We start from the raw sequence: 14525 nt of genomic DNA on the forward strand, positions 1-14525 counted from the left end.
CCCCTGTGATTCAAGTTATTGCCTTAGGATAGAGCCCTGTCAGTAGACTTATGGAATCAGAGGGGAAAAAATATAATGCTAGAGCTCTTACTACATAATGTCAGTTTGCTTTCTGGGAAGCTTGTACCAATTTATGGTCCATCAGTAGTGGATGAGTGCCTATCTCCACTCAATCCTTGCTGCTCCTGAACCCTGTCAGTTAAAAATCTTTGTTAATTTGATGGGCGGGAAATTGTATCCAGTGGCTATAGCCGGCATTTCACTGAGTGCTAGTGAGGTTGAACAAATGTTGACCAATTATTCATTTGTTGGCTGTTTGTGGTATATTTGTAAATCATGTGTTCACAAGCTTATTCATTTAAACCACTGTTTTATCCAGATGGCTTGATGTTTGTTGGTTTGGTTTTTAGGAAAACTGGAACAGCTTACATAAGAAAGGTATTACAACATAACACTCCTGATGGATTTTTGTCCTCTGTTATTGCGGAAGTGATAGACCCTTTTGGAATAGAAGAAGTGAATACGAGCCCTTGTTTGTCTAGTTCCCTTTCTATTAATCGAACTGGAAATGTCTTCTATGAACTTACTCTTCAACCACAAAGTAAGTATAATAATGTGGTACATCTCTGATGGCTAGAAAAAAATGAATTATCTTTTGGGAAGATTTTTCATGCTCATTTATAGAAGAACAGTAGATTTCAAAATTTAGTCCAATTGGCAAGCTGCTGAAATCTACATACACTTAGGTTCCTGGAGGAATTTTTAATTTCTAATATAATAAAATCTAGCTATAACTTCATTAATATTTCATCAATAGTAGTGCCTGTCATTTATTCCTATAATGTTATTTTGTCTTAAACAGTATTAAGGAGAAGTGAAAGAAAATAGGAAGTCCAAAAAAAAAAAATACGAAGTTCATGTAGATTTTGCCCTACATATTAAAATAATTATGTAAGGGGGCGCCTGGGTGGCTCAGTTGGTTAAGCGACTGCCTTTGGCTCAGGTCATGATCCCAGGGTCCTGGGATCGAGCCCTGCGTCGGGCTCCTTGCTGGGCCGGAAGCCTGCTTCTCCTGCTCCCACTCCCCCTGCTTGTGTTCCCTCTCTCGCTGTCTCTCTCTCTCTGTCAATTAAATAAATAAATAAAATCTTTAAAAAAAATAGAATGTTAAAAAAATAATTATGTAGGATATTTCTATTTGAAGGATTATATACAATAGATATAAATCCAACATTAGTATTGTTTATTGTAAGGATTTGGCTTTTATTGTGAGTAAATGGGAAGCCATTGGAGGCATTCAAGCAGAAAGTAACATGATTGGCCTTAGGTTTTAACAAGATCACTTTGGTTCCTGTGTTGAGAATGGGCTGGGCAGGTGATAGAAGTCAAGAAGGAAAGCAGAGAAATCAATTTTGTGATTGCAGTAATCAGGTGAGAGATTACATTAAATTTAAGATAACTGTTATTCACCCAAGTGGAGAAATGAGGTTCATATTTAGTAAGACAAACCTGGAGTTCAGGGAAGGCACCTGGACTGGAGAGAGAAATTTGAGCAGTCAGTATATGTATGATAGTTGATGCTATGAGACCAGATGACATCACCTGGAAGATGAGTATAAATATGGAAAGGAAAAGGCCAAAGTTGCAATCCTTGGCATTGCAACAGTTAGTGTTTAGGAAGACGGGGGACACAGGACTCAATCCCAGGACCCTGAATTCGTGACCTGAGCAGAAAACAAGAGCTGGATGCTTAACCGACTGAGCCATCCAGCCGCCCCATAATTTCCCCCACAGGACAGGAGAGTGGATGGTCTGCTCAGAGAAGAATTAAGAGAAAGTGTGAGGAAAGTCTTTCAAGAAGGAGGGAACCAGTAGGTGAGGTCAGATGAGGAAGGAAAACCAACCAGCAGATCTGTGGGCAAGTCATTGGTAACCTTGACAAAATCTTTTGTTGGGTGGAGTAGTGTAGACAAAAAGTCTGATTGGATTAGGTTCTAAACAGTAGGAATTGAATTTCTCTAAACAGAGAGGAATTGAAGACAGTGAATGAAAGCAACTCTTTGGGGGGAGGGATTTTGCTATAAGGGGAGGAGAGATTATGTGGCAGTTGGAGGGAATGTGGGAAAGGATTTTTGTTGGTTTGTATAAAGTGGGAGAAATAATGGGGCGGCTGGATGGCTCAGTCGGTTAAGCATCCAACTCTTGGTTCCTGCTCAGGTCATGGACTCAGGGTCCTGGGATTGAGCCCTGTGTCCAGCTCCACGCTCAGTGAAGAGTCTGCTTGGGATTCTCTCTCTTCCTCCTACTCTGTCTCTCCCCTCACTCTCTCTTTCTCTCTCTCTCTCTCCAATAAATAAGAAAAATAATGGAGTGGGAGGAATTAGAGCATGCATATACAATAAAGGGAACTATGATGGTCTCTTCTGACTACTTCTATTGATTTTTTCAGAATGAGGAGAACATTGGTGTGGTGGTATATTTCCTGACCTATCAAAGACATTTGACTATGGTGACCTCCCCTTCCTTGAAACAGCCCTCTTGCGGCTCTTCTCACATCCTCTTACGTGGGAATGTTTCTCACGGTCCTGCCCTAAAGTCTAGTTTCTTTTAAGTCTTCATGCTCTTCCTAAACAATCAATTATTCATCTACACAATAAATATCCTGGGGAAACACTAGCTATATTATCCTTCTCTTGTAGAATCACAATAAAGATTCTAAGTTATTAAGGCTCTTGGCAGTTCTAAAGTAGAGAAGTTAGCTTTCTTATAATTACTTAGCCCTACATGGGTGGTGGTTGTTTTTTTTTTTTTTCTGCTGAGGATTTTATAGAACTAGTTTCATAGTAAAGGTTTAAGTATAGGTTTGTGCTTGACGTATTTGTGATATACTTTCTATAAAATAATTTGAATTCTAACCTCATATCTGGCCACTGTGTTCTCTGGTTAAGACCATAGTTTAAAAACTCAAATAATGTTTTCATCAATTATGTCCACCAGTATGCTTGAAGAACATTGGCTATTTTATTTTATAATAAATTATTCCTGTTTTAGCTCCGGGTACTAATGCCTCATTTCAAGATCTGGATATAGAGAAGACTGTGGTGATTCCTGGTTACAGCAGCTTCCTGATCATAAGCATTTTAGATGCTAAGAATGCTTTAGCTGTTGCTACCATGCCTGAAAGAGTGCTCAACAATATGACCTTCCCAAAAGACTCCTGGTTCTTATACAACTTGGGGCACAGGAATGGACGAATGTGGTCTATATATGCAAAACCATGTAATTATTGGTTTCAACATGATCATTCCCTATCCCTCAATATCCTGAAATACATTGATCTGGGGAAATCTCGTACTTTAGAAGTTAAGGTCATACCTAATACAAAAGGTAAGTTTATTTTTACTGGGAAACATCAAAGGAGATGTTGTTTTTCTTGAATGTAAAATATACTCTTTGATATTTCCATTATCTTTGGCTTACATAGTAGCTGGCATTCTGTTAATAACAGTATTGGCTTCTAATTATTGAACACTTACTATGTGCGAGGCTCTGTACTAAATTATTTTTATGTATTTTTAATTCAATACTTAGAGCAACTCTAAAAGGCTAGATTTTAATCTTCATTTACAAATGAGAAAAAATGAGGTTAAGTTAGCAGTCCAAGTTTACACAGGATTTTCGTTTAGATTTTTACTGTCCTCTGAAAAGAAAACTCTTTCATTCTTTTGATATTGTTGTAGTTATTTCAAGTATTTATTTTAAGCCAAAAAATAGCTTTTAAATAGTATGCTATTTTCCCATGGCATTTATTTATTGCAAAAGTAACATTAAACTTACAAAAGATGATGGAGAAATGGCACACTGGAAAAGTAAAACAAAAATTTTGGTAAATAACTGAGCTAGAAAGAGAGAAGGGAAAGATGGAGGGAAGGGAGGGAAAGAGAAGAAAATCCCGTCACCAGAAATGAAGAGGGAACTCAAAGCCAAAGAAATTAGCTACTTTGTGGCACCCTGAAAGATGAGAGGCTCAAGTATGGGCCATATAGGCAAAGGGACGGATTTTAACGCCCAGGCATTGGCAGAATATACTTTGTGGTAGAAGGCTGGAACCAAAGCCATTAAGTAAAGCTGGGAGCTTAAATCATGAAAGGGGGATTATGAAAACTCTACCAATCCAAAGAGGGAGTTCAGGGGATTATCAACTCCATGAGACTCAAAGTGGAAAAAAAGGATCTCCTGTGAAAACCCCAAAGTCCAAGACTGTGTAACCCCTAGAGACAACACACTAGTTGTAGGAATCCCAAGCTGAGAAATAATTATAACACATGGGCTCCAGCATAGACAAGCATAAAACCCTTGATAGGAATATTTCCATAATCCAGGGAATATAGACTTCCATGGAAAAATCAATCTCCATGGAACGTCAATTGAGGAAAACATTTTAAAACTACATAACGAAATGACCTAACATAAGAAAGAGAACTTGATTTTTATTTTCATTTTATTTACTTACTCACTTACTTATAAAGTAGGCTCCACACCCAGCATGGAGCCCAATGCAGGGCTTGAACTCATGACCCTGAAATCAAGACCTGAGATCAAGAGTCAGCTGCTTGACTGAGCCATCGAGGCACCCCAAGAACTTGATCTTTAATCTCCAAGGACTTGAGACAATAGAAAAATCAGAAAGACACTATAAACCAACTATATGTAAAACTCTCAAAGAGACAAAAGAAGATCTTTGAATCATAATGAAAGGGCAAAACACAATTTTTTAAAAAAGGCTCATTTGAAAAACGGAATCAAATACAATTTATACAAGTGAAAATTACCAAAAAAAAAAAAAAATTGGAGGACAACTCTCTGTTTCAATCAAGATTGTGGACTTAAATACTGTTAAAAAAAAAAAAAACTTCCTCTTGAAACTCTTAGAATCCTTTCTCATTGATTATATGACTAATTGTCCACATTTTCTTCAAGTAATTTTGGAGTTTTAATCTTATAGTTTTAACTTTCCATCTAAGTCTTTAATTTATGTAGATTTTGCTTTGGTATATTGTAGGTGGTTAGCTGGTTGTTCCAATATCACTTCTTGAATAGTGTGATCTTTCTTAACTGGTTTCAGAATACGGTAAACAATTTACCTATCATCTTCACCATTCTGGATTGTTAAAACTCTGTTCCTTTGTTATCTCTTCATATTCTGTTATAAGTCCCACAGTGTTCTAAATATTTCAGCTTTAAAATATACCAAATTCATTGTTGAATGGTACAGTTTTACTCATTCAGTTTGATGGAAACAAATAGTAATAATCAAATCAACTCAATTGCCTCTTTGTGAAGAAAAGCCTAGTGCATGCTACTCAAAGTGTGGGTGCCTAGGCCAACCACATCAGCAGCACCTAGCTGCTTGTTAGAAGTGTAGAATCTTTTGTGGTTCCACACAAATTTTAGGGCTGTTTTTTCTATTTCTTTGAAAAACCCTATTGGAATATTGATATGGATTGCACTGAGTCTGTAGGTATGAACATTTTAATAGTATTCTTGCAATATATGAACACAGGATATCTTTCCATTTATTTGTGTCTTCTTCAATTTCTTTCACTGAAACTCGTAATTTTCAGTGTACAGGTCTTTCACCTCTTTGGTTAAATTTACTCCTATGTATTTTATTCTTTTTGATGCTATTGTAAATGAGATTGTTTTCTTAATTTCTCTTTTGGATAGTTCATTGTTAGTATATAGAAACACAACTGATTTTTGTATTTTGATTCTGAATCCTGCAACTTTACTTATCTCTATATAATATCCTGTTATCTGCAAACAGAAGCAATTTTACTTCTTCCTTTCTGATTTGGATGCATTGTATTTCTTTTTCTTGCCTAATTGTTCTGGGTAGGACTTCCAGTACCATGTTGAACAGAATTAGCAAGAGTAGGCATCCTTGTCTTGTTCCTGATCTTAGAGGCAAAGTTTTAAGCTTTGAGTATGTTGAGTATGATGACATAGGAGTATGAAGTTAGCTACGGTCTTGTCATATATGACCTTTATTGTGTTGAGATACATTCCTTCTATACCTAATTTGTGGAGAGTTTTTATCATGAATGGATGTTGAATGTTGTCGAATGCTTTTTCTACATCTATTGTGATGTAGATGATCCATGATTTTTACCCTTCATTATGTTAATATCATATATCACATTAAAAACCCTGAATAGCTAAAGCAGTCTTCAGGAAGAACAAAACTGGAGGCATCATACTCCCTGATTTCAAACTATATTACAACACTATATTAATCAAAACATTATGGTACTGGCATAAAAACCATAGCCCAATGGAGTAAAATAGACAGCCCAGAAATAAACCCACACATATATGGTTAATTAATATTTGACAAGGAGCCAAGAACACACAGTGGGGAAAAAAAGATAGTCTCTTCAATAATGATGTAGGGAAAACTGGATAATCACATCCAAAAGAATGAAACTGAACCCTTATCTTACACCCCTCACAAAAATTAATGAAATGGATTAAAGGCTTAAATGTAAGACCTAAAACCATAAAACTCCTAGAAGAAAACATAGGGGAAAAGATCCTTGATTTTGGTCTTGGCACTGACTTTTCTAGATATGACACAAAAATCAAAGGCAACAAAAACAGAAGTAAATAAGTAGGACTACATCAAACTAAAAAGCTTCTGCACAGCAAAGGGAACCAGCAAAATGAAAAGACAGCTTATGGAGTGGGAGAAAATATGGGCAAACCATATATCCAATAAGAGGTTAATATCTAAAGTGTATAAGGAACTCATGCATCTCAATAGCAAAAAACAAACAAAACCCCACAAATAATGCAATTAAAAAACAGGCAAAGAACCTGAATAGACATTTTTCAAAGAAGACATATGCATGGCCAACAAATACAGGAGAAAGTGTTCAACATCACAAATCATGAGGAAAATGCAAATCAAAACCACAGTGAGATATCACCTCAAACCTGTTAGAATGACTAGTATCAAAAAGACAAGAGATGACAAGCATTGGTGAGGATGTAGACAAAAAGGGAACCCTCATGCACCATTGGAGGAAATGTAAACTGGGGCAGCCACTATGGAAAACAGTATGGAAGTTCCTCAAAAAATTAAAAATAGAACTACCATATGATCCAGAAATCCCACTTCTGGGTATATATCTGAAGGAAACAAAATCAGTTTCTCAAAGAGGTATCTGCACTCCCATGTTCATTGCAGGTTATAATAGCCAAGATACAGAAACAACCTAAGTGTCGGTTGATGGAAGAATGGATAAAGAAAACATGGGGTGTGTGTGTGTGTGTGTGTGTGTGTGTGTTTGTGAGAGAGAAGAGAGAGATGGCTAGTTATTAAGCCATAAAAAGAAGGAAATTCTGCCATTTGCAGTAACATGGATGAACCTGGAGGATATGCTAAATGAAATAAGCCACATAGAGATAGATAAGTACTATATTATCTCACTCAGACGTGGAATCTAATTTTTAAAAGTCTAACTCACAGAAATAGAGAGTAGAATAAATGCTGGTTGCCAGGGGTTAGGGAGTAGAAAAAAATGTACAGATGTTGGTGAGTGGATACAACTTCTCATTGTAAAATGAGTAAGTTCTGGGGATGTAACATATGCCATGGGACCTATAGTTAATAATACTGTATTGGAGGTGCCTGGGTGGCTCAGGCAGTTAAGCATCCGACTTCTGATTTTGGCTCAGGTCCTGATCTCAGGGTCCTGAGATAGAGGGTCATGAGATTGAGACCCGCTTTAGGCTCTGTGCTGGACGTGGGGCTTGCTTAAGATTCTCTCTCTCCCCCTTTCCCCCTCTCTCCTCTCTGCCCGCTCTCAAAACAAAATCATCATAATAATAATACTGCTAAGAGAGTAGATCTTATATGTTCTCACTACACATACAAAGTAACTATGAGGTGGTGGATGTGTTAATTTAATTGTGGTATTCATTTCACAGTGTGTGTGTGTATATATATATATAAATGAATATATGTATGATACCTATATATATGAAATCATCACGTTATACACTTTAAATATATACAATTTTCTTCATCAGTTATACCTGAATACAGCTAATGTAGAGGATGTCCAAACTCAGTCCCCTCTGCAGACCCTGGTAAATCAGAATCTGCATTCTAACAAATACCCAGTGACTGTTTAGGAAGCACTAACCAGCTCACTTTGGTTTAAGGGAAAGGGTTGTAGATGAGACTTCAGGCAAATCATTTCCTACTTCTCAGCCCTGATTTACTGATTAGTAAGGATGGCAGATAGACTACATAGTCTGTCAAATCTCTTTTTCTAGTAAATTTCTCAGTATGGAGTGATTGCAAGCAGGTGGCCTGCAGGCAGAAATAGGCCTGATGACAGGTCATGTTACCTGCCTCATTTTGTCTTGGCAACCATGGGCTGATGGCTCTTGAAGTTGAGCATGCATCCTTCAGTTTCTTCACTAAGCCATCCAGCTCAGTGTGACCAGTACAGTCCAAGTGACCTTTTCATGCATTTGAGACCTTGACTGAAGAATGAGAAATGGAAGGGAGCAATATTTCTGTGAGAAAATATTTGTGAAGTTAAATTTTTCCAAGAGCCATCAAAGTTAACTCCATATAAATTCCTAACTATATTTGTAGCCATTATGAAGCATTCATAATAGAGTCTGTAGCTGTTCTAGAATCCTGATTAGCTAGACATTATGAAATTGTTTAAAATTTTCATGATTTAATTATTTTTCTTTTTTAGTTTCCAGATGTTTTTAGTATAATTGACACACTATGATTTAATTTTAACCTTTAGCTTTGTTTCCATAGGTGTTCGAACACTAGAAATACCACTACTGAAAGTCATTGTTGGAAATGCAAATTTGTTGGAAGTTAAAGCTGAAGGCTCTTTTGATGATACTGATAGTTACGTAATGAAAATTTCTGCAGCTAGCAAAGCTTTACGTCAAGTAAGATTTTCTTTAATTACAAAAAAGTCTGTTAATTATGGAAAACTTACAATATAAGCCAAGAGAAAGAAGGGAAAATCACACATAATCCTATCTCTCAAGAATGACTAAGCACTTTTAACATTTGGGCAATTACAAAAAGGCAGTAAAACATTACGAGGGATACCTGGGTGGCTCAATCAGTTAAGCATTTGCCTTTGGCTCAGGTCATGATCCTGGGGTCCTGGGATTGAGGGTCCTGGGATCGAGTCCTGCATCGGGCTCCCTGCTCAGCAGGGAGTCTGCTTCTCCCTCTGCCTGCAGCTCCCCTTGCTTGTGCTCTCTTTCTCTCTCTGACAAATAAATAAATAAAACCTTAGCATTATAGAATGAATGAGCTTTGGATAAGACTGCCTGGTATAGATCTCACTTTTGGTGCCGTCTGTGAACTTGGGAAGGTCACTTTACTATGGTTAAGTTTCCTCATCTATGAATTGGAGATGATAATGACAATACCTGCCTCACAGGGTAGTTTCTGAGAATTCAACGTGATCATTCAAGTAGGGCGTCTAAATGTCTGGCACGTGGAGGGGCGCCTGGGTGGCTCAGTCATTAACTGTCTGCCTTCGGCTCAGGTCATGATCCCAGGGTCCTGGGATTGAGCCCCACATCGGGCTCCCTGCTCCGTGGGAAGCCTGCTTCTCCCTCTCCCACTCCCCCTGCTTGTGTTCCCTCTCTCTCTGTGTCTCTCTCTATCAAATAAATAAATAAAATCTTTAAAAAAAATAAATGTCTGGCACATGGAAAAGGCTCAATCACTATGAACTGACAGTATTTTTTTCTTTTTTCCCTAAAACTGGGAGAGCGTTGTACATACACTTTAAACATTTTTTCTCCTTCCACTTAACTATATGATTTAATCCTTTTGAATCACTAAATATTTTTTCTGCATATCCCAAAATTGTCTTTATCATGAAGACTTCCAGATATAGACCAAAGTAGAGTTTCCATATACCTAGTACTCAAACGGTAGTCAAGATTTTGCTGCTTGTGTTTTATCATCCTCCCCCCAACATTTTGGTTTTTGTTTTATAGTCTGAGATATTTTAGAATGAAAGCAAGCATCATGTCATTTCACTCTTTATATGACTCAATATACATCTCTAAAAAATATGTGCATTATCTCTCATATAACCATTATCATGCCATTGTTGTTCCTAAAACTTCTTCTTCTTTTTTTTTTTTTGGTATCCTACAAAACCTAGTCCATAATCAAATTCCCCAATTTTCTCAAAGATATTTTTATAGTTGTTTTGTTTGAATTGGGAGCCAAACAAGATTCACATGGTATGTGATTATTTTCTCTTAAGTGTCCTAGATACTAGTCCATTTTCTTCATTTGCCATTGAATTGTAGAAATCAGATCAGCTGTGTTATAGATTGTCTAACATTTTGGATTCTTATGTTTGTTTCCTTGTCTCTTACTTAATTTGTGCCTCTCCCACCCCTAGCCACATTTCCTTTAATAGTAGAATCCTGCATAGATTCTGGTTCAATGTGTTTTGGTAAAAATTTTTTAAAATATACCATTTTTAATGGCTACAGAGTATCGGGATAGAGGTACCAGAGTCTACAACATCATCACAGTTATTAGTATTTCTACATTAAAAAAAATTTATTTATTTGTTTTGAGAGAGACACAGAGAGAGCATGAGTGAGGGGATGGCCAGAGGGAGATGGAGAGGGACAAGCAGACTCCCCACTGAGTGCAGAGCCTGATGTGAGGCTTACTCCCCTTCCTCTGTGTTGTTTCTTATAGTTCTCATTTAAGTGAAACTATGTGGTAATTGTCTTTCTCTGATTGACTTATTTCACTCAGCATAATACCCTCCAGTTCCATCCACGTTGATGTGAATGGTAAGATTTCATCCTTTCTGATGGCTGAGTAATATTCCATTGTATAGATATACCACATCTTCTTTATCCATTCATCTGTTGATGGATATCTAGATTCTTTCCATAGTTTGGCTATTGTGGACATGGCTGCTATAGACATTGGGGTGCTGGTGCACCTTTGGATCACTACACCCATAACCAGCAAGGAAATTGAAATAGTAATTTAACAGTTACTTTCAATAACCTTCATTTCTTTGGATGTTCTCAGGGTTCAACCTCATTGGCATTAGTTGTCTGGGGAGCATCTACTGAGTGTTTTGTCACGACAGTCGTGCCAACATTGAAAAACAGCTGTAGTTATCTCAAATCTATGCATCACATTCCTAGTAAACTCATCCCACTAGAAGACTGGATTAGCGGTGTTCACAAAGACAGTCAGGGTTTTAATATGATCAAAACTTTACCGGTAAGAAACCTAAGCAGATTGTTTTAAGGTTACCTGTGATATATTACTTTTGTGTGGTTGGCTGGCCATCCCATTGTAGCATTTCTTTCCTGAGATGCACAAAACACTCCAGTTATGGTTCAATCTTCCTGTCATCTTGAGGATGTGACAATTATTAATTTCTAAAATGCTAACACTTCCTGAAATAATGACTTTTCCTGGTAACTCAGTCTCACCATCATAAAAATTATTTTATGCTATATTATGGTGGCATAATCTTGGGGATTTTGTGCTATATACAGTTATTAGCCATTCTGTTGACCTGTCCTAGTTCCATCTTACTGGTTCCATTTCGATGTAGTTACAGTTTTAATTTCTGCCTTGTCAGAATCTGTGACACTTTAAAAAATGTGTATTATTATTCTTTGCTGATGAACTTATTACTGATGATTTTCTCTGTGTCAAAAAAAGCAACTGACTGAACTTGAAGATTTATTTACTAAATATACCAGTAAGACTTTTTATAAGGTGTTGAAACTTTCTCGCATTTACTTTATGGTAGCTATTTTACATACTAAAAATTTTTTTCACTTATTTACAAGTTCCAAACAATTATATTGCTGTGGGCTAAGGTTGTTGAAATCCCAGAAAAATAAGGTGTAGGGAGTGCAGGGAGAATAGAAATTTACTCAAATGCCTGGAACTAAAAATGAAATATTTGCTTTGAATGCTTTTCTGGAAAACCAAGATTTTTAAGTTAAAGACTTCGTAAATAATTATGAATTACATGTTTTCTTTGCTTAATCGCTTACAGGTAAACTACAGGCCTCCATCTAATATGGGAATTGCTATTCCACTCACAGACAATTTTTACCATGTGGATCCCAGCAAACCTATACCAAGAAATCTATTTCCTAAGTCAAAGGTAAATAATTTTTGAACATACAAACCAGTTCTTATTTGAATTCAAGAAATCATTCAGTGAAATTACAGATGGACCTAGCTGTAGGGACTAAATGAGAAGGTTCATTCAAAATAATGTTCCATCTGCCCTGCTATGTCAGTGTTTATTACTATTCCTACTACCTTGTTCCTCCTCCTCCTCCTTTAGGCCCCCCTTTCATTTTTTTTTTTAAAGATTTTATTTATTTAAGAGAGACACAGAGCATAAATGGGGAGGAGCAAGGAGAGAGGGTAAGGGAGAAGCAGACTCCCCACTGAGCAGGGAGCCTGATGCGGTGCTCAGTCCCAGGACCCTGAGATCATGACCTGAGCTGAAGTCAGACACCTAACCGACTGAGCCACCCAGGTGCCCCATTAGCCCCTTTCCTCTTACTGCTACTTCTGGATGTGGTTTTGGAGCCAAGAACTCTAAATGGACTTCTTTCTGCTGACGTCTCCTAGGTTCCTCTTTGGATTTCAAAGGGGATTAGTGGGGTGACAGCATCTTTTCTCAGATGAAAGGAGCCCCCAGACCCATCTCACATGGCCAGCCCAGTGAAACGAAAGGTGTCCTATAGAAAGAAGACAATTTGATCCAACACAACACATTTAAACTCCTACCAATGGTCTGCTTAGAAAACAACCAAACCCAGCAGCACTCTGCCTCTCTGGAGTATGGAGTGAACAAGATAGAAAGAACAGACAGAAGCCATGAGGTTGAGAGGAAGAGTACATGATGGGGTAGCTTCTTGAGGAAACCTCACAGATGCCTGTGGAATCTCTCTCCAGAACACACCTGCCTACCTATAGATGTGCACAAACATTCACACCCATTCCATATGTGCATGCATTGTATATGTACACACACACACATATAGAAAGACATAAAATGCTTGTTTCTTTTGTTCAAAACTCTCCCTTGTTGGGATGCCTGGGTGGCTCAGTTGGTTAAGCGGCTGCCTTCAGCTCAGGTCTTGATCCTGGGGTGCTGGGATCGAGCCCCGCATCAGGCTCCCTGCTTGGCGGGGAGCCTGCCTCTCCCTCTCCCTTTGCCTGCCGCTCCTCCTGATGTACTCTCTCTGTCAAATAAATAAAATCTTTAAAACAACAATAACAACTCTTCCTTGTCATTCCATGTAATTCAGAGCTAAAGCCAAATTCTCACAGTGGTCTGTCAGGTCCTTCATGATTTGGCCTTGGCATTCCATCTGACCTGATTTCCCCCTGGGTTAATCTGCTCCAGCCACACTGGCCTCCATGTAGTTCTTCAAATATGCCAGACAAATTTCCATCTCAGGGCCTTTGAAGCCAAAGAAATTGCTCTGTCTGGAATGCTCTTCTGCCAGATAGTTCATGGTGCACTCTGTCACTGTCTTTGGGTCTTTGCTTAAACGTCACCATCGTTGTGAGGGCTACCTTGACCATGCTATTTAGACTTGGAAGCCCCACCCCCAGTGGTACCCACTCCCTGTCCCCCTTCTCTCCTTTCTTGTTCTTCAGTGCACTTATTACAATTTTAACATTTTACTCATTTATTTACTGTGTTTCATAAAAAGGTAAACTACATTAAGTCAGGGTTGTTGTTGTTTTGAAATCTATTTTACGCTTTACTGCATCTTTCGTACCCAGAACAGTACCAGACACAAGGAGTGCTTTCAGACTATTGAACAATCTGATAATGCACATTTGTACATATATTATTATATACTCAACACATGAGGAGGTTGACTTCTTGTTGAATCTTGCATTTTGGGGTAAGAAGCTCTCCTCCAGGCAATGACGAGCTATAATACTGCATTCTTCTTCAATTCCAGTCTTTTCCAAAGATAAGCCCTGTTGTGTCCACTACTGAAATATGATTTTACTATATTTACATGGAAATCCTTAGTTTGTTTGTTTATGTTTTCAGGATTCTCTTAGGAGTTGAATAGCAAATGTACCTCATTTATAGCTAAGTCAATAAGTTTTTAATGCACTTTTTTATGCATTCAACATATGTTAATTTCAGCATTTCCAGTGTTATCAGGCATTGTACAAATCGACTTTCTCTGAGGATACAGCAACAAACAAGATAAGCATGATACCTTCATGGATCTTTACTGTAACGGGGGAGAATAGGAATTAAACAAAAAGTTGTACAAATTAAATACTATTTCTGGGGGCGCTTGGGTGGCTCAGTCGTTAAGCAGCTGCCTTCGGCTCAGGTCATGATCCCAGAGTCCTGGGATCGAGCCCTGCATCGGGCTCCCTGCTCCGCGGGAAGCCTGCTTCTCCC

The 14525-nt window shown here is 37.9% G+C and overlaps 1 protein-coding gene across 1 annotated transcript in view; it reads left to right on the forward strand.

Moving 5' to 3' along the window:
- CATSPERB (catsper channel auxiliary subunit beta) overlaps window positions 1–14525 on the forward strand; it is a 78728-nt gene that overhangs the window by 47556 nt on the left and 16647 nt on the right. Inside the window, exons 16-20 of the mRNA XM_081829737.1 lie at window positions 411–601; window positions 3052–3387; window positions 8849–8988; window positions 11132–11329; window positions 12123–12233. Coding sequence (XP_081685863.1) covers window positions 411–601; window positions 3052–3387; window positions 8849–8988; window positions 11132–11329; window positions 12123–12233 — 976 coding nt within the window. The remainder of the gene's footprint in view (window positions 1–410; window positions 602–3051; window positions 3388–8848; window positions 8989–11131; window positions 11330–12122; window positions 12234–14525) is intronic.

Source organism: Leptonychotes weddellii, chromosome 9 (genome assembly GCF_054177405.1).
Source record: "Leptonychotes weddellii isolate Sample4059 chromosome 9, ASM5417740v2, whole genome shotgun sequence".
NCBI classification, from domain to species: domain Eukaryota; kingdom Metazoa; phylum Chordata; class Mammalia; order Carnivora; family Phocidae; genus Leptonychotes; species Leptonychotes weddellii.